Here is an 18268-nt window from a genome sequence, read left to right on the forward strand (position 1 = left end):
GAGGAGTCTATTCAAGATTGAAATCCTGTGTGGATTTGGTTGTTTTGTATCAAATCTGCTTGAAACTGTTAGACTAGAAGCAAACTAATTATGTCATTGTCCGTATAGCAATAGAGAGAGTAAAAAACAGTAATAGATTCTTAAAAAGCTGTCATGACTGGAAGTGAAATTAGGCTACTCTTGAATAGCTTCATCTATAGCCCGAAGGGCTTTGGTCTTGAAAACTGTCAAATATGAAGTCAGATTTTAGATCATGGAATCCTAGCTAGCTCCTCGGGGCAGCTTCAGCCATTAAACTCTCCCATCGACCATTTCATCTGCAGGATTTGCTTTGAGATTATAAGGAATGTGGAGGCAAATGAGTTTTTTCTTATCAAACATTCCATTTTGATTCTCCATAGCAGACCTCTTTTGGCAAATAAATAGAAGACACCAGGGTAGACTGTCAAAAATCCTTGCTTAAGTGCCTCAGGAGGCACATTTTTTATTTCTCAAGCATAACTTTGGTGGCTAGCGTTTCCTATTTTGGAGGTGTCAGTGTTGAGCAGGCAAAGCTGCTAGTTATTGATTGCCATTGAAGTCATTTTACAAAGGCAGTAAGGCCCAAGGATTGCTCTTTGGACAGAGCTACAACTGGTATAGCTTCTCTTTCTAAGAGCCTGTTATAAGTTAAAATAGTTTTGACAGTATCTTTAAGTGCACATCTTTGTCTCCAAACATAATTAGTATTGAAAAATGAAACCCTCATAGTTAAGGCTTTGTGGCTGAGACAGCAGCCCCATCTGGTGCTTGCTAAAGCTGTTTGCTTGGTTCATCTCTTGATTTTATAACAGCATGAATACAGATGTACACAGAACTTAGAATGTCAAATCCAAGGTCTCAGTTTTATTGATGGCTTTCTACTGCACACAGCACTGACATAAGCTAATTGTGTTCCCGGTGAATCTTATTTGTCTGTCCTGTTGGTAATGTGATAGCTGCTTATCAATTCAACAGCATCTCTTGACTGAATTAATTTACTTGCACTCAAAGTGGAGAATTATTTTTACTATTTATCTACCAGTCTTGGAAAAAGAAAATATACTGGACTACTTATAAAGAGAAAATTTAGTCCCTCTCTTATCATCAGTGGGTTTTAACTTGGTTAACAAGATATTAGGCCAGGACACCGTATTCTTTGTCGTCAGTACCACATAGACAGGAATTTTTTTTTTTTTTTAAAGATTCTTGGTGACTGACAGGAACTTCCTCAAACTGTTAATAGAAGTTACTTCAGAATAACAGGATTATGCATGATTTCATTTTCTTTATGCTTTTCTGAGTTTTCACAGTGAGCGTATATAAGAAAAGAAAAAATATCTTATATAACAACAAAAAAAGTAATTTAAAAATAAAACATATTGTAGGTAGCTATAGCCTTGAGTTGCTGTTCTCAGTCTTTCTCATTCACTTATGTGGCCTATTCTGGGCTTCAGTTTCCCTTGTCCATAAAACAGAAGTATTGAACTAGGGGCCTACTCAGTTTTAACATTCTAAGGTTTGTAATTATCTACTGCTTTTTTTTCTGTCTTTTCAGCCTCTCCCACTCCCGTGTCTTTTTTCAGTATTTGTAGTCAACATGATCTAGTTTCTGCCATCTTAAAATAAGGAAATCCTTTTTGGACCCCCTCCTCCATACTCCCAGCTCTTTCTTTCTTCCACCTCCCACTTAAACTTTTCCAAAAAGTTATCTAAAATTACTCTATCTCTTCCCTCTTCAACTCACTGCAGTCTGCTTTCCATCCCCACCACCTCACCAAAATACTCTGTGCTGAGATCACCAGTGAGCTCACATTGCCAAGTTCAGTGGGCACATTTAAGTCCTCATTCTCTGTTACCTCTCAGCAGCATTTGAAGTCTTCTGCTCCCCCCCCAGCCCCTCCCCGCTACAATGAAATCTCATCCGGCTTCTATATCATCACACTTACGGCTGTTATTTTTGAGTTTTCTTTGGGGGTTATCCTCTTCTCCCGGGTTCACCCACCAAGGCTACCTCCCCAGCTCACTCTAATTTCTTTTTGGCCTAGAGATTCCTATACTAGTAGTTGCCAAACAGACAAGAACAGCAGAATTCCCTTCTGTGTTTCAAACTTCTAAATTCAGCTACTTGCTGTATAGTATGCAGGCTAACAAAATACGGACTCACAATCTTCCCTCCAAAAGTTACACATCCTCCAATATTGTCTGTCTCAATAAATGGCCCCACAAATCATTTGAATACATAAACCCAAAACCTCAAGATCCAAAATCCAGTGTTTCATTCATATACCTTTATCTGCCTTCCCTGAAGCTACATCCTAATCCAGATCCTTATCATATCTCATTTTGTCCACAACAGCCCTTTAAACAGTCTCCTGGCCTCCTGTACTGTTCTCCCCCCAGTGCATTCTCTGTAGAGCAACCAGAACTGCCTTTTATTTTTTTAAGTCACATTTATTGAGGTTTGATTTATATACAGTAAAACACCTTTTTTTTAACTGTCCAATTCTATGAGTTTTGACAAATGCATGCAGGCATATAACCACCACACAACATTTGGGTTGTTTCCAGTTTTTGCCTGTCAACCTTTGTGTACAGTGTTTAGTGTAAACACAATTTTTCATACCTAGGAATGTGATCGCTGGGTTACATGGAAAGTTTATGTTTAACTTCATAAGAAACTGCCAAACTGTTTTCTAAAGTGGCTGGACCATTAGCATTCCCACCAGCACTATGTGGGACTCTCATTTGCTCCACATCCTCCCTAGCTCCAGCTTTTGGTTTTGTTTTAATTTATTTTAATCATTCTGATAGATGTATGGTGGTACTCATTGTAGTTTTAATTTGTATTTCCGTACGACTAATGATATTCTGGTGTTTATATACAATCCATTAACCTTTGGTGGAATATCTGCTCAAATCTTTTGCCTATTTATTTTTATCGGATTTGTTTTGTTGAATTTTGAAAGTTCTTTGTATATTCTGGATACAAAGTTCTTTGTCAGATATGTATTTTGCAAAAAATTTCTCATCTGTGGCTTGTCTTTTCATTCTCTTACCATCAGTACCTTTGTCAGAACAAAGGTGTTTTTTTTTTAATATATCAGTAAAGTTTATTTCTTTTATAAGAGGGAAGAAAAATACAGGAGGAAAAAAGTCAATAGCTGTGAATTGAATTCTTTTTTTTTTAACATCTTTATTGGAGTATAATTGCTTTACAATGGTGTGTTAGTTTCTGCTTTATAACAAAATGAATCAGTTATACATATACAAGAACAAAGGTTTTTAATTTTGATGAAGACCAAGTTATCTGTTTTTTCTTTTATGGATCATGCTTTTGATGTTGTATCTAAGAACTCTCCCCATCCCAGGGTTGCAAAGATTTTCTTCTATGTTTTCTTCCAAAAGTTTTGTAGCTTTACATTTTGTACTTCAATCTGTGATCCCTTTTGAGTTCATTTTTGTGTATGGGGTGTGATGTATGGATCAAGGTTCATTTTTTTGCCTATGGATATCCAGTTTTTCTAGCACATTTGTTGAAGAGTATCCTTCTCACCTATATCAAAAATCAGTTAACTATATTTGTGAGGCTCTATTTCTGGTCTCTATTCTGTTCTATGTCTATTCTGATCTATATCTGGCATCAGCAACCTTTTTCTTTAAAGAACCAAATCATAAACATTTTAGGTTTTGCATGCCAAAGAGCAAAAACCAAGGTATTATATAGGTACTTGTATAACAAGAAAGAAAATAAATTGCCATGAATTTTTTGGACAAAATTCAAAATATAAAAATTGAGTATAGTTTTTTGTAACACAGCTCTACTTAATAAGAAGAATGGAATTCTTTTTTGGGGACAGGGATAGTTTGTGCTAAGATCACCAATGATTAATTTTGCTTAATTCGGGTTCAAAGTTAGTGCTTCCTGTCATCAAAATTGATTACAGGGCTTCCCTGATGGCGCAGTGGTTGAGAGTCAACCTGCCGATGCAGGGGACATGGGTTCGTGCCCCAGTGCGGGAGGATCCCACATGCCGCGGAGTGGCTGGGCCCGTGAGCCATGGCTGCTGAGCCTGTGCGTCTGGAGCCTGTGCTCCGCAACGGGAGAGGCCACAACAGTGAGAGGCCCGCATACCGCAAAAAAAAAAAACAAAAACAAAACTGATTACACATGTTCATCTATTGATGCATATCTGTAATGAAATTTCACATATTTTTATCTTTGAAAATGTCTTTTCGGGACTTTCCGGGTGGCTCAGTGGTTAAGAATCCACCTGAATGCAGGGGACACGGGTTCGATCCCTGGTCCAGGAAGATCCCACATGCCATGGAGCAACTAAGCCAGCGAGCCACAACTACTGAGCCCGTGCACCACAACTACTGAAGCCCACGTGCATAGAACCCGTGCTCCGCAACAAGAGAAGCCACTGCAATGAGAAGCCCGTGCACCGCAACAAAGAGTAGCCCCCACTCACCAAAACTAGAGAAAGCCCGCGCACAGCAGTGAAGACCCAACACAGCCAAAAATAAAAAAATTAATTTAAAAAGAAAATGTCTTTTCACACATGTGATTCATGTAGCAGTGGAAACGCTGCAATTTGTAGAGTGCTGAAAAGCACTGCAAAGTGATGAGAGTGCCACATATTTTGTCATAACTACTCAGCTCTCCATTGTAGCACAAAAGCCACCAGAGACAATATGCAAACAAATGAGCCTGGCTATGTTCCAATAAAGCTTTATTTATGGGCACTGAAATCTGAGTTTCATATAATTTTCACTTGTCACAAAATATTAAAAAAAAATTTTTTTTCAACCATTTAAAAAACATCTTTAGCTTAGGGACATACGATAACAGGCAACAGGCTAGATTTGGGCTATGGGTTGTAGTTTGCGTATCCCATTTCCCCCATCTATGTTTCTGTCCTTTTGCCAATACCACATTATCAGGATTACTGTAGCTAAAAAGTCTTGAAATCAGGTAATATGAGTCCTCCAACTTTGTTCTTTTTTGAAATTGTTTCTGGCTATTTTAGTTTCTTTGCCTTTCCATATACGTTTTAGAATCAGCTTGTTGATTTCTACAGAAAATCCTACTCGGATTTTGGTTAGAATTGCATTGAATCTGCAGAGCAGCTTGGGGAGAATTGACATCTTAACAACATGGAGAGAACTTGATATATTTCTTTTTTAGGTCTTTGATATCTTCAGTCTTTTATAGTTTTCTGCATATAGATTTTAGATTTTGCACATGTTTTGTTAGACTTATACCTAAGTATTTCATGTTTTTTGGTCAGAGCTGTCTTTTTTAAATGCCGATTATATCATCTTGTTTCCCCTGTTTAAAACCCTTTGGCAGGTTTCTGCTGTTCTTAGGATAAACTCCATAATCTTTAAAAGCTTATAGAAGCCCCCACATGATCTGGACCCTGCTCTCTTTTTCAGCCTAATTTTATGCCATTCTTCTCCTTGCTCAAAATGTTTCAGTCTCAGACTAGCAGGAAATGGTTTTATCAACTAAGGGATACAGCTTTTTGAATATCTGAAAGAGTAAATAAATATTTTCAAACAGACACTTGAAAAATATATTTTTACTTTATTGAAAAAAGCCATTCAGTGGTCTCTAGCAAAGAGTGAACTTAGATTTTGGCCAAGTCATTGGGCTCTCTGTGTGGAATTCTTTGATCTTTGTCTGCACTTCATCCACTGAGGCAAAGTGCTCTATGAGTGTTGTTTACAAGGGGCGTAGCTCTGTATATATTAACTAAATAAAATGTTCTTTCCTTCCTTATAAATGTGCTGAAACTTGGGTAAAGGCTGCGTTTCTGACCAAACCAAGGATCCTGTCACTGTCATTGTACAGGAATGAAGTTAAACTTTTCAGCTATTAAAATAGTTCTTACATGTACATGCCTACTGCCAGCTTTATGATAATATCCAAAGTGGAAATGTAAGACTGTAGTGGTGTTCTGTGGGAAGGTCTATAGCTATGTGCCTAAGAGAGAAACGAGAGAGAGAGAGAGAGAGAGAGAGAGAGAGAGAACCACGAGATTATTTTTTAAAGATAAACCTCAAAACCAGCACATTTAATGAACCAGTGTTTATCCAGCTCCTTATGCTAGACATACAGAGATGAGTATGATATATCCCAGGCTTAAAGAAGCTCAAAAACTAGTGAGAAAACAGATAATTAAAAATGAAAGTGCTTGTTCATGGAGGTATGTCCAAGTGGCTTCGATGGTACCCAGGAGAAATGAGTGGCCCAGCGACATTTAGAGTATGACAAGACTAGTTGATTTTTAATACATAAGGCTAGAAGGGAGGCAAGGACTATATCATGCAAACCTAAGGGGATTGTATTCCATCCTGTGACTCAGAGGTTCCATTACCTCAATGCACATAGAATTACCTGTAGTAAAAATCAGATTCCTGGACTCTTCCTTTAGAGACTGACTTGGGTGTTTCCCCAGGTGGTTCTTACCTATCTAGCAACCCCTATCTGACGTTTGGGAGCCAATGCATTAGGTAATATTGAACCACAGAATAGTTAAGCTAGGTAATAAGATGATCATATTAGCATTTTAGAAAGGAAAATCTGATAGTAGTACGAAACCATGGAGTCAACCTGAGAATTCATTAAAATGCAAATTCTGATCCAGTAGGTCTGGGATTGGACCTAAGATACTACATTTCTTTTTTTTTCTTTTTTCTGTTTTTCAAATTTTTATTGGAGTATAGTTGATTTACAATGTTGTGTTAGTTTCAGGTGTACAGCAAAGTGATTCAGTTATACATATATTCATTCTTTTTCAGATTCTTTAAGGATCTTGAGGATAAACTGCAAGTCTAAGATAATACATTTCTAACAAGCTTCAAGATGAGGCTGATACTGCTCGTCTGAGAACCATAATTTGAGTATCAAGGGTAGAGAGGTTGGATTGGAAAGGGGTGAGACTACAGGCATGGAGATCAGTTAACAACCTATTGCAGGAATCTAGGCAAAAGATGGTGGGCATCTGAACTACTAGCAGTATCTGGTAATGGAAAGGTGTTCCAGTGAAATGTAATAGATAAAATTGGCAAGACTAGGGACTTCCCTGGTGGTCCAGTGGGTAAGACGCTGTGCTCCCAATGCATGGGGCCCAGGTTTGATCCCTGGTCGGGGAACTAGATGCCGCAACTAAGAAGTCTGCATGCCGCAACTAAAAAAAGAGCCCACATGCCGCAACGAAGACCTGGCGCAGCCAAAATAAATAAATAAATATATATATATATATTTTTTTTTTTTTGCGGTACGTGGGCCTCTCACTGTTGTGGCCTCTCCCGTTGCGGAGCACAGGCTCTGGACGCACAGGCTCAGCGGCCATGGCTCACGGGCCCAGCCGCTCCACGGCATGTGGGATCTTCCCGGACCGGGGCACGAACCCGTGTCCCCTGCATCGGCAGGCGGACTCTCAACCACTGCGCCACCAGAGAAGCCCTAAATAAATATTTTTACAAAATATAAAAAAATTGGCAAGACTAATTTACAAAAGGATTGAGGATGTGGCGTTAGAAGTGAGGGGAGGGGTGTCAAGAATGGTCTGAAGGTTGAAGCTTAGCTATGTAGGTGGATGATAGTGACAGTAACTGAACTAGGATAAAGACAGAGGAAGAAGGTGGCCTGGAGGGTAGAGGAGGGCTGGTTAGAGTACAAAAGTTCCTTAGAGTTGAGAAAAGAGGTGGACAGAAGATTAGTCCTGAATGCATTGTGTTTGAGGAGTCTATGAGATATCCAAATATAAAGGGTGGGCAGAAGAAGAGGAACCCACAATGGACCAAGAAGCTTCAGGTTGGAGGATAACAGAAAGAACGGTGTAGACATTTCTGGGAGGGGAAGCTCACGGTATCATTGTCACAGAGACATCAAATGAAATGTTATACTTGGTTCAATGAGAGTGCATAAAATTATGGTTAAAAAACTAACATTCCAAAACTGCTCATTAGCCAAAGAGAGTTCATAAAGTGCCCAAATTAGTTTATCTCTCAATCTTTTATTTTAAGGAAAAGTTGGAGCCAGTATTTTCAAATTATTCATCATGATAAGCCTCATAGTACCTTTTCCATTCAGATTTTCTTCTTCTCTCCCCCTTCCCCCAACAGATTGATCACACTTACAAGAGCTGCTATGAAACATAGGGGAGGTGAAAACTAACAGATGAAAGTTTTGCCATGCACTGAAAGGAAAGCGTTGTCTGTGAAGTTCTATTTTTAAAAATGTCTGCTTGTAATACCTTTACTGAACACGTTTGGAAACCTGGTGAATGCAAGAACTGCTTTAAACCTAAAAGCTTACATCAGCTCCCCCCAGACCCTGAGAAGGCACCCATCACCCATGGCAATAAAACTAATGCCAATCAGAGTAACAACCACCGAATCAGGAACACCGGAAATTTCCGGCCTCCTGTGGCTAAAAAACCCACTATAGCTGTGAAGCCCACTATGATGGTGGCAGATGGGCAAAGTATGTGTGGTGAGCTTAGTATCCAAGAACACTGTGAGAACAAACCTGTCATCATAGGATGGAACCGAAACAGGATGGCCTTGAATCAGAAACCACTTAATAATAATAATGAAGAGGACATTGAAGGATTTAGCCATGTTCCTAAGCCTTATGGGAATAATGATAGTGCAAAGAAGATATCAAATAACAATAGTGGACTAACTGAGGTGTTAAAGGAGATAGCAGGCTTGGATACCACCCCTCAAATAAAAGGAAATGAAACAAACTCCAGAGAAACATTCTTAGGAAGAATAAATGATTGCTATAAACGATCACTGGAAAGAAAGCTTCCACCAAGTTGCATGATGGGCGGAATAAAGGATACTCAGGGCAAGCATGTTATTCTGAGTGGGAGCACAGAAGTGATCAGTAATGAAGGGGGTCGATTTTGTTACCCAGAGTTTTCTAGTGGCGAAGAGAGTGAGGAAGATGTGCTTTTGAGTAACATGGAGGAGGAGCACGAGAGCTGGGATGAGAGTGATGAAGAACTGCTGGCCATGGAGATTCGCATGAGAGGGCAACCTCGCTTTGCCAACTTTAGGGCAAACACTTTGTCTCCTGTTCGATTCTTTGTGGACAAAAAATGGAATACTGTCCCCCTGCGAAATAAATCTCTGCAAAGAATCTGTGCTGTAGACTATGATGACAGTTATGATGAAATCCTGAATGGTTATGAAGAGAATTCTGTGGTCTCCTATGGACCAGGAAGCATTCAGAGCATAGTGTCGTCTGACTCCACATCCCCAGATTCCTCTTTAACAGAAGAATCACGTTCTGAGACAGCCAGTAGTTTATCCCAGAAGATTTGTAATGTGGGAATAGCTCCTGGTAACCCGGCAGATTCTAAGGACATGAAGGAAAGTGAGCCCAATTATGAAAGCCTCTCTAGTAATAATCAGGAGAAGGACTCAGCACAAGCATCCAAAAGCTCAGTAAAAGTTCCAGAGACGCACAAAGCAGTCCTTGCTCTCCGATTGGAAGAGAAGGATGGCAAGATTGCCGTACAAACTGAGAAGCAAGAAAGTAAAGCCCCTACAGATATTACTGGGCAAGCAGTAACAATAAACCTCGTTCCTGTAGAAGAGCAAGCAAAGCCCTACCGAGTTGTGAATCTAGAACAGCCTTTGTGCAAGCCGTATACTGTTGTGGATGTGTCAGCAGCCATGGCCAGTGAGCACCTCGAGGGCCCTATTAACAGTCCCAAGACGAAAAGCTCATCTTCTACTCCAAACTCTCCAGTGACATCACCCACACTGACATCAGGACAAATAAGTGCCCATTTCCAAAAATCCAGTGCAATCCGCTACCAGGAAGTATGGACTTCCAGTACCAGTCCACGACAAAAGATACCTAAGGTGGAATTAATTAGCGGTGGGACTGGACCAAACGTCCCTCCAAGGAAAAACTGTCACAAATCAGCACCTACTTCACCCACAGCTACAAACATTTCCTCCAAAACCATCCCTGTTAAGTCACCTAATTTGTCTGAAATAAAATTTAATAGTTATAACAATGCCGGTATGCCACCTTTTCCAATTATCATTCACGATGAGCCAACTTATGCTCGGAGTTCCAAAAATGCTATCAAAGTTCCCATTGTAATCAATCCAAATGCATATGACAATCTAGCCATTTACAAAAGTTTTCTCGGAACAAGTGGAGAACTTTCAGTGAAGGAAAAAACCACAAGTGTAATAAGCCATACTTATGAAGAGATAGAAACTGAAAGCAAAGTGTCTGATAACACCACTAGCAAAGCCACTGAATGTCCCCAAGCTAAAGGGTTTTTAAACAGCACAGAGCGTAAAAGGGGTTCAGTGGCTCAGAAGGTTCAGGAGTTTAACAGCTGTCTTAACAGAGGTCAGTCCTCACCACAGAGGAGCTACAGTTCCAGCCACAGCTCCCCAGCAAAGCTCCAGAGAACCACTCAAGAACCTGTGGCCCAAACAGAAAGCACTCAGGAGTCTCCGACAGTGAGCAGCAGCAGCGCCAGGGAGAAGGCAAGCACCGTGCTCTCTCAGATCGTGGCTTCTATCCAGCCCCCACAGTCTCCTCCAGAAATGCCTCAGTCTGGCCCTAAAGCTTGCAGTGTGGAAGAGCTTTATGCCATTCCTCCCGATGCCAGTGCTGCTAAGAGTACACCTAAGGGTACACCAGTCCGGCCCAAGTCTCTCTTCACATCCCAGCCCAGCGGTGAGGCTGAAGCACCTCAGTCCACAGAAAGTCCTACCACCAAAGTACAGAAAGATCCACTCACAAAGCCAGTCACCACCCCTCCCTCCAAATCAGTGACTAACCCCCAGAGTGAGCCGCCACCCCCCTTTCCCCCACCACGCTCGACTTCCTCCCCTTACCATGCAAGTAACCTTCTGCAGAGGCATTTCACCAACTGGACCAAGCCAACTAGCCCTACCAGGTCAACGGAAGCTGAATCAGTTTTGCACTCTGAAGGCAGCAGGCGGGCCGCTGATGCAAAACCTAAACGCTGGATATCATTTAAAAGTTTCTTCCGCCGTCGGAAAACAGATGAAGAGGATGACAAAGAGAAAGACCGAGAGAAAGGGAAACTGGTGGGCCTGGACGGCACAGTCATCCACATGCTGCCCCCTCCTCCAGTTCAGCGCCATCACTGGTTCACAGAGGCAAAAGGAGAGTCCAGCGAGAAGCCAGCCATCGTCTTCATGTACAGGTGTGACCCTGCCCAAGGCCAGCTCAGTGTGGATCAGGGCAAAGCCAGGGCAGAGCAGTCAGCAGTCACAGAGAAGGGTAGAGCAGAGGATGGGTTACTACAGGACTCAGAGAAGAAGAAAAGGAGTCATTCTTCTCCATCACAGATTCCTAAGAAAATTCTCAGGTATGTAAAATATACTGGCAGAATGTGGGAATTTTTTTAAACACATTTTTGCTAAGTTTTTTGCATCTTTAAGATTGTTTGAGAGCCATTTTTGTTTGTAAGTAGCACTCAGCGACCATCATCTATCTTTTCAACTGCATTTCAAGATTAGAATATTATTAAAGTGATCTTATTGCACTGAACAAGGTTTATGGCCCTGGATCTTTAGCTAAAGTAGCCTGCTGCATTCTGATAAATGCAGAGGGGCTTTAAAAGAAAAGCAAATCCATAATACTTTAAGAGCAATAAATAATTTGTTGCTTTGAACTGCTATGATAGTGTGAGGAAGAAACAGGATCAAATGAATAAATGGTGATACTATTCTTTCCTTCACTATAAATGAAATCAAACTCTTAAGCTTTTTTTTTTTTTTTGGCTTTCACCAAGGTGTTATCTCTATCTCCATTATTTTTTTTAAGGGAATATTTGTTTTTTTAATTTCTATCTCTTTCTGTCCTTATTTCATATGTTGTGGAAAGGTGGGGGAAAGGGCAAGCAGTTTATAGTTTTTTAACATGTAGGTGAAATAAGAGAAGTTGGTTACTGAGATTGAGACCCGGTGATACAATTCTCAATCCAACTAGGCAAATTGTACACCCACACCAGTTCTCTAAGCATCAGTTTTCTTTAATACTTGAATAACTGTTTATTGATCACCTAGCCTGTATAAGGCACATCCCAAATATTTATCTCAAATCCTTGTAACAGCCCTACAAACTGAAAATTAGAGAAATTAGAATTGGCCAGATTCACACAGTTAGTAATTGTCAGAGGGAGAATTCAAACCTTGATCTGTCTCACTGTAAAACTGGTATTGTTCCTATAATGTTGCATTGTTAATGAACATAAAATCAAACAAAATTTTTATATTTTCACTTGTAGTCATTCACATAAACATTTATGTTTAGGAAGCCTAAGTTTTTTCTTTCTCATTTGTATTTTAATCAAAATTTATGTACTGCCAATAAAAACAAGGAACTGTTATCCAAGTTTGTATTAACAAATGGGATGATTTCCTTATATCACCTGTCCTTTCTGTTCTTAGCAAAGATATGCCCTGAGTAGTCCATTCATCTGATTCTGAGTCTTCCTCCCTCTTGATTTACAGTGAGCCTTCTCTACCAGGCCTGGCTTCCTCCCAGCAAAGACAGAAAACTCTGATTCAGAGCAGATTCTCTCACCAGCTTTTCTTTAGAAAAGTGTAAATAAAAATGAACACTTAATGCCTTCACTTTTTCTAGCAAAATGCCAGGAAGTTTTATATATATTCTTTACTAAAATAAGCTTTTTACATACCCCCAACTAGTCAAAATGCTAACAAGTCCCTATTTTCCTTAAATCCATGTAATAACAAAGCAAGTAGAATAGTGGAATATATTTCTGGGTAGAATAGGCTTGTCATTGGTAGTTGAAAGTAGTAGTAATAAAACACATGTATCGCAGGTTGCTGTTTTATGTAGAAAAGAAGCAATTTAAACAGCACATGGTTGGAGTCACCTATGACGGAATGGCAGATAGTTCTTGCAGATCAACAAATGGCTTTACTCCTCATTAAGTATGGCTGTGGTGTGTTTATCCGCATCCTGGAAGGCAGGGTCAAGGAATAATTTGGCTTCTCCTCCGTGGAGTGAGATTTCTCTGCTTTGGCTGCGTGCCACTGTATATAGGCTTGAGGATAGCCTGGGTCCTCGGTATGGCAGACCTCTTACTATACAGCTTATATTTTCACAGATTTGCTTGTATATGGGCCAATCGTATCTTCCAACATTTATTAGTTCTTTATAGGTAACATCCATCTATCCAAATGATGCAGCACATTTGCCCCATTGGTTGTCAGATTTAACCATGCATCACAATAAATGGAGGGCTATTAAAACACAAATTGCTGGGCCCTGCCCCCAGAGTTTTTGATTCAGTTGGTCTGAGTTGGGTCCTTTCTAACAAGTTTCCAGGTGATGATGCTGTTGCTAATCCTGGGGCCACACTTTGAGAACCACTGGTCTTCCCACCATTCTTAACATAATGTACTGTAGTCTAAGTAAAGCAAATTTGAGGTGTTAAGCTTTTTGTAGAGGCACACTGGAATTTTCACATTTCATAAGGTCCCAGACTAAGTAGAAAAAGAGGTATTAGCATCAAATAGGTTTTTTTTTTAACTTTTTAAAACTTGAATACTCATGTTGAAAAATATACACCATTTGCTTTTCCAACAGTTACTTCATTTACTTGGATACACCATTAGTATTTACTTGAAGCATCTTTGAGAGGAAAAACATTACTGTCAAATGTCAACATTTATGTTTCCAGCTTGATGGCAGTGTAATCATTAAATTACCATCCCACGGCTGGGAACACATTGCTGGAAGAAATGAAGATGCCAGTTTTTCTATAAGTAAATGAAGATTCCAAATCTAAATGGTATATAAGGAATGAAAAATACTCTACTGAAGGCCAAACTCTAGGCTCTGAAAGATGAGGGACTTTGTAGAGTCTTGCATTATGAGATGAGATTGTTACGAAGTTCATTTATTTGCCTGTTCAGGTGACATAAATGGAATATCTTAACTGTGCTGTATATGTGCCATAGGGATAAATAGGGGGAAAGATTACCACACTGCCGAAATAGTGGGCTTGGGTTTGACTTCAGCTTCAGCTATCTATCTGGTCCTTCAGTGTACAGTGGCTGTAATGATACCTATCACATAGAATTGATTGAGGATATAATAAGAAAATATGTAAAAGACTTAGCACAGGGTCTGGCACATAGTGGGTGCTTGAAAATGATACTAACCCCTCTGCCCTCAATGTGATAAATGCTAAAACAACGTATGTTCAGAGTGGCACAGAAGCGCAAAAATCAGAAGGATTAAATCAGCTTAAAAAACATGAAATCAGGGCCTCCCTGGTGGCGCAGTGGTTGAGAGTCCGCCTGCCGATGCAGGGGACACGGGTTCGTGCCCCGGTCCGGGAAGATCCCACATGCCGTGGAGCGGCTGGGCCCGTGAGCCATGGTCGCTGAGCCTGCGTGTCCGGAGCCTGTGCTCCGCAACGGGAGAGGCCACAACAGTGAGGGGCCCGCGCACCGCAAAAAAAAAAAAAAAAAAAGAAAGAAAAAAAGACATGAAATCAGCTTCTCAGAGATGAAATACAAACCAGATCTTAAAAGACAAATAAGATTTTGCCAGCAGGCTGAGGAAGACACTGTAGGCAAAAGGAAGAATATATGCAGTCATAGATGATGATGACAAACAGAAGCAGGACCGGTGACTGGAAAAGGATAATGAATAGACCAGTGGTTCTTCAAATGTGGTCCATGCAAGGTCAAATAGTGACCATGTAAAAGTCACCATTTTCGTTATAATACTAAGACATTATTTGTCTTTTTCACTGTGTTGACATTTGCACTGATGATGCAAAAACAATAATGGGTAAAACTACTTACACCTGCACAAATCAGAACCATGGCACCATATGGTACTAGTAGCTTTAAAAAACAAACACCAGTTTCACTTATGAATGTCCTTGATAAAGTACTAAATTTTATTAAATCTCAACCCTTGAATATATGTCTGTTTAAAAATTCTGTGTGCTAAAATGAGAAGTACACAGGGAGTACTTACGCTGCATACCAAAGTATGGCTGTCTCAAGGAAAAACGCTTGTAAAATAGTTTGAGTTTCAAAATTTGAATTACAAAGCTGAACCAGCACCTTTTCCATGGACCACCTTAAAAGAACAAGGGGCAGACCAGCTGTGGTTATACAGACCTGGGTGTTTGGCAGATATTTTCTTAATGAACATAGTGAGCCTATTACTTCAAGGAAAACAACTGACAGTATTTGTTGTCAATAATAAAATTCACGCTTTCAAGCAAAATAAGAACTTTTGCAAACTTGTATCTGCTACCGTGACAGCTTCCTAATACTTAAACATTTTTTCTGATGAGATTGGTGGTGGCATTAGCAAAAAAGATTGTTAAAATTATATAATGAAATGTGTCAACATTTGGAAGATCCACATAACTCAGTGAACCGGTTATTTCCAAATGACCCAATGCAGGATGTGACAGAATTATGCATGAGTAAAAGATCCATTGAAACTGCAAGTTAGACCAAGGGATTTAATGTAACTGAGTACAAAAAGTTCATTGGTATGGTTTTAGATTCCATATTGCAAGTAACTTTTAAGAAACTACCACTTGCCAAGTTCTGATGTAGTACCAAAGAAGAATATCCACGATTACCTAGAAGACTATAAATACTACCTTTCCCACCTATGTATGTGGATGAGACCAGATCTTTTTCATATACTTTAACCAAAGCAACATATCACAGCAGATCAAATGCAGAGGCACATATGAGCATTCAGCTGTCTTCTATTAAGCCAGATATTAAAGAGATTTGAAAAAAAATATTATTTTGGTTAATATTTAAAGTGTTTACTATTTTTTAATGAATTAATTATTTTTTAATTTTTCAGTTTTAATTTCAAATATAATAAATGTCAATAGATATAATCCACATAAGCAAGAGCCCTTACAGTTCTCAATAATTTTTAAGAGAAAAAGTTGGAGAACTGCTGAGAAAAACTGAAGAGCCTTGCATGCTACATTGAAATGTTTGGCCCTTTATTTTATAAATTTTGTAGCAGAAACAGTTTTTAAGGATGAAAGTAGTGTGATTTTCTTTTTGAAATAAAATCTCTACTGGCAGAAGTATTAAAAATGAACTGGAAGGGCAAAATATTGGTGACAGGGATACCAGTCAAAAAAAAAGAGAGGAATTCCCTGGCAGTCCAGTGGTTAGGACTCTGCGCTGTCACTGCTGAGGGCCCGGATTCAATCCCTGGTCAGGGAACTAAGATCTCACAAGCCGTGCGGTGTGGCCAAAAATAAAAAAACAATTTTTTTTAAAGAAAGTAAATAAAAGGAACTATTTTAAGCTAGTCTCCATTAAAAGTGGTAGAAGCAGAGATGGAGAGAAGTAAATAGATTTGGGATTAAAAGGTGGTCCCCCATTAAAAGGTGGTAACAATTCCATGGTCAACATTTTAAACAAGGCACTCAGGAAGAAAGCAAGCCTGAATAACCAGAGGTACATGAGCAAGAGGGTAAGTAAGATTAATCAGGTAGACAGAGGTCACATATATAGGGCCTTCTTCAGTTTGGAGATATGACTGGTTTTATATTTAAGAAAGAGCACTTAGCTGTTCTAAGAATAGAATGCAGGGGGGAAACATTAAGCAAGGATTATCTTAAATTCTGATGTCCTAAGCATAATTTGTAAAGAAGTCAACTGTTATATCTCCAATCCTGATCTCTTTCCCCCATGATTCACATATAACTTATCCACTTGATATCTCCACTTAAACATCAACTGGACATCTCAGATGAAACGTGTTCAAAACATAACTCTTTATTTTTCCCTACAAATTTATTCAATCCCAAGCCTTCCCTTGATAAATGGTCCCACCATCCATCTAGTCGCTCGGATTAGAAAACTAGGAGTCATCTTTTTTTTTTTTTTTCTTTGCGGTACGCGGGCCTCTCTCTCACTTTTGTGGCCTCTCCCGTTGCGGAGCACAGGCTCCGGACGCGCAGGCTTCTTGGCCATGGCCCACGGGCCTAGCCACTCTGCGACATGTGGGATCTTCCCGGACCGGGGCACGAACCAGTGGCTCCTGCATCAGCAGGCGGACTCTCAACCACTGTGCCACCAGGGAAGCCCAGGAGTCATCTTTGATTTTTCTCTTCCCTTCATCCCCTACACCCAAAATATCATAAAGTGTTTTCCTAATTGATCTCCCTGCCTAATCTCTCGCCCCTTCTAATCTAGTCTCTCTGGAACAGTCTTGTACTCTTTCTAAAATGCAGATCCCATTGTTTCAACACAGTGAAGGAAGTCCCTATACAATCTGACCTCTAACTACCAATATAACCTGTCTCCTGCTCACCACCTTGCTCATAAACTTCTCACAATAGGAGTTTTCTTTCTGTTCTTCAAAGTGCCAGGCCTAATCCCTTTATATCAGCTGTTCACTCTGTTTGGTATGCTTCTTTCAGATCTTTGCATGGCTGGCTCCTTGTCATTCAGCTCTCGATTTAAATGTCACTCCCTCAGAAGATTCTTCACTGGCTACCCAATCATAGGAAACTCCCCCCACTCTCAGTCACTCCCCATCACATTGCATCATCTTTTTTAATTTTAGATTTAATCACATGTTTATCACTTTTTTTAAAACTATTCCATCTTTATTTCATTCTTCCCTTCTGGATTCAATTTACTTCTTCCCAAAGTATATACCCTTTTAGTAGTCTTTTCAGTAAACTGGTGGTAAATTCTTGATTATTGACTAAAATCGTATTTATTTCATAATTGGTAGGCAATATCTATTGCCAGTCACATACATGTACTTAAAAATTTAGCTCAAGAGACTAAGACTCCATGTCTAACTAAGGGTTAAGACTCCATGCTTCCCCTGCAGGGGGCACGGGTTCAATCCCTGGTCAGGAACTAAGATCCCGCATGCTGCACAGCACAGCCCATAAAAGAAAAACAAAAAAATTTTAGCTCAAAAATTTTCTTTCTAATCAATTAGAAAAATAGTCAATAACTAAGAAAATCACTGTAACTCGCCTAAAATAACTATAACACTCTCAGCCGAAGTTAAGGATATCATTTGCCCCCTGAATGGCCTCTTGACCTTTGACTAACCTTTCTAGCTCCACCATCCCTGAACATCATGTTCCTAATTAGCAAAGACCCCTACCATGTATCCATCCTGGATACCATATAAGTCCAGTTTCTTTAGGACTCCCAG

General features: G+C 39.8%; 1 protein-coding gene across 34 annotated transcripts in view; it reads left to right on the forward strand.

Annotated features, from left to right (window-relative positions):
- The window catches only part of PEAK1 (pseudopodium enriched atypical kinase 1), a 295689-nt gene that overhangs the window by 226036 nt on the left and 51385 nt on the right, over positions 1-18268 (forward strand). For all 34 annotated transcript variants that reach the window (XM_067754683.1, XM_067754675.1, XM_067754731.1 and 31 more), the window contains one exon: positions 8158-11411. In XM_067754683.1, coding sequence (XP_067610784.1) covers positions 8272-11411 — 3140 coding nt within the window. In that variant the 5' untranslated portion in view covers positions 8158-8271. The remainder of the gene's footprint in view (positions 1-8157; positions 11412-18268) is intronic.

Source organism: Pseudorca crassidens, chromosome 1 (genome assembly GCF_039906515.1).
Source record: "Pseudorca crassidens isolate mPseCra1 chromosome 1, mPseCra1.hap1, whole genome shotgun sequence".
NCBI classification, from domain to species: domain Eukaryota; kingdom Metazoa; phylum Chordata; class Mammalia; order Artiodactyla; family Delphinidae; genus Pseudorca; species Pseudorca crassidens.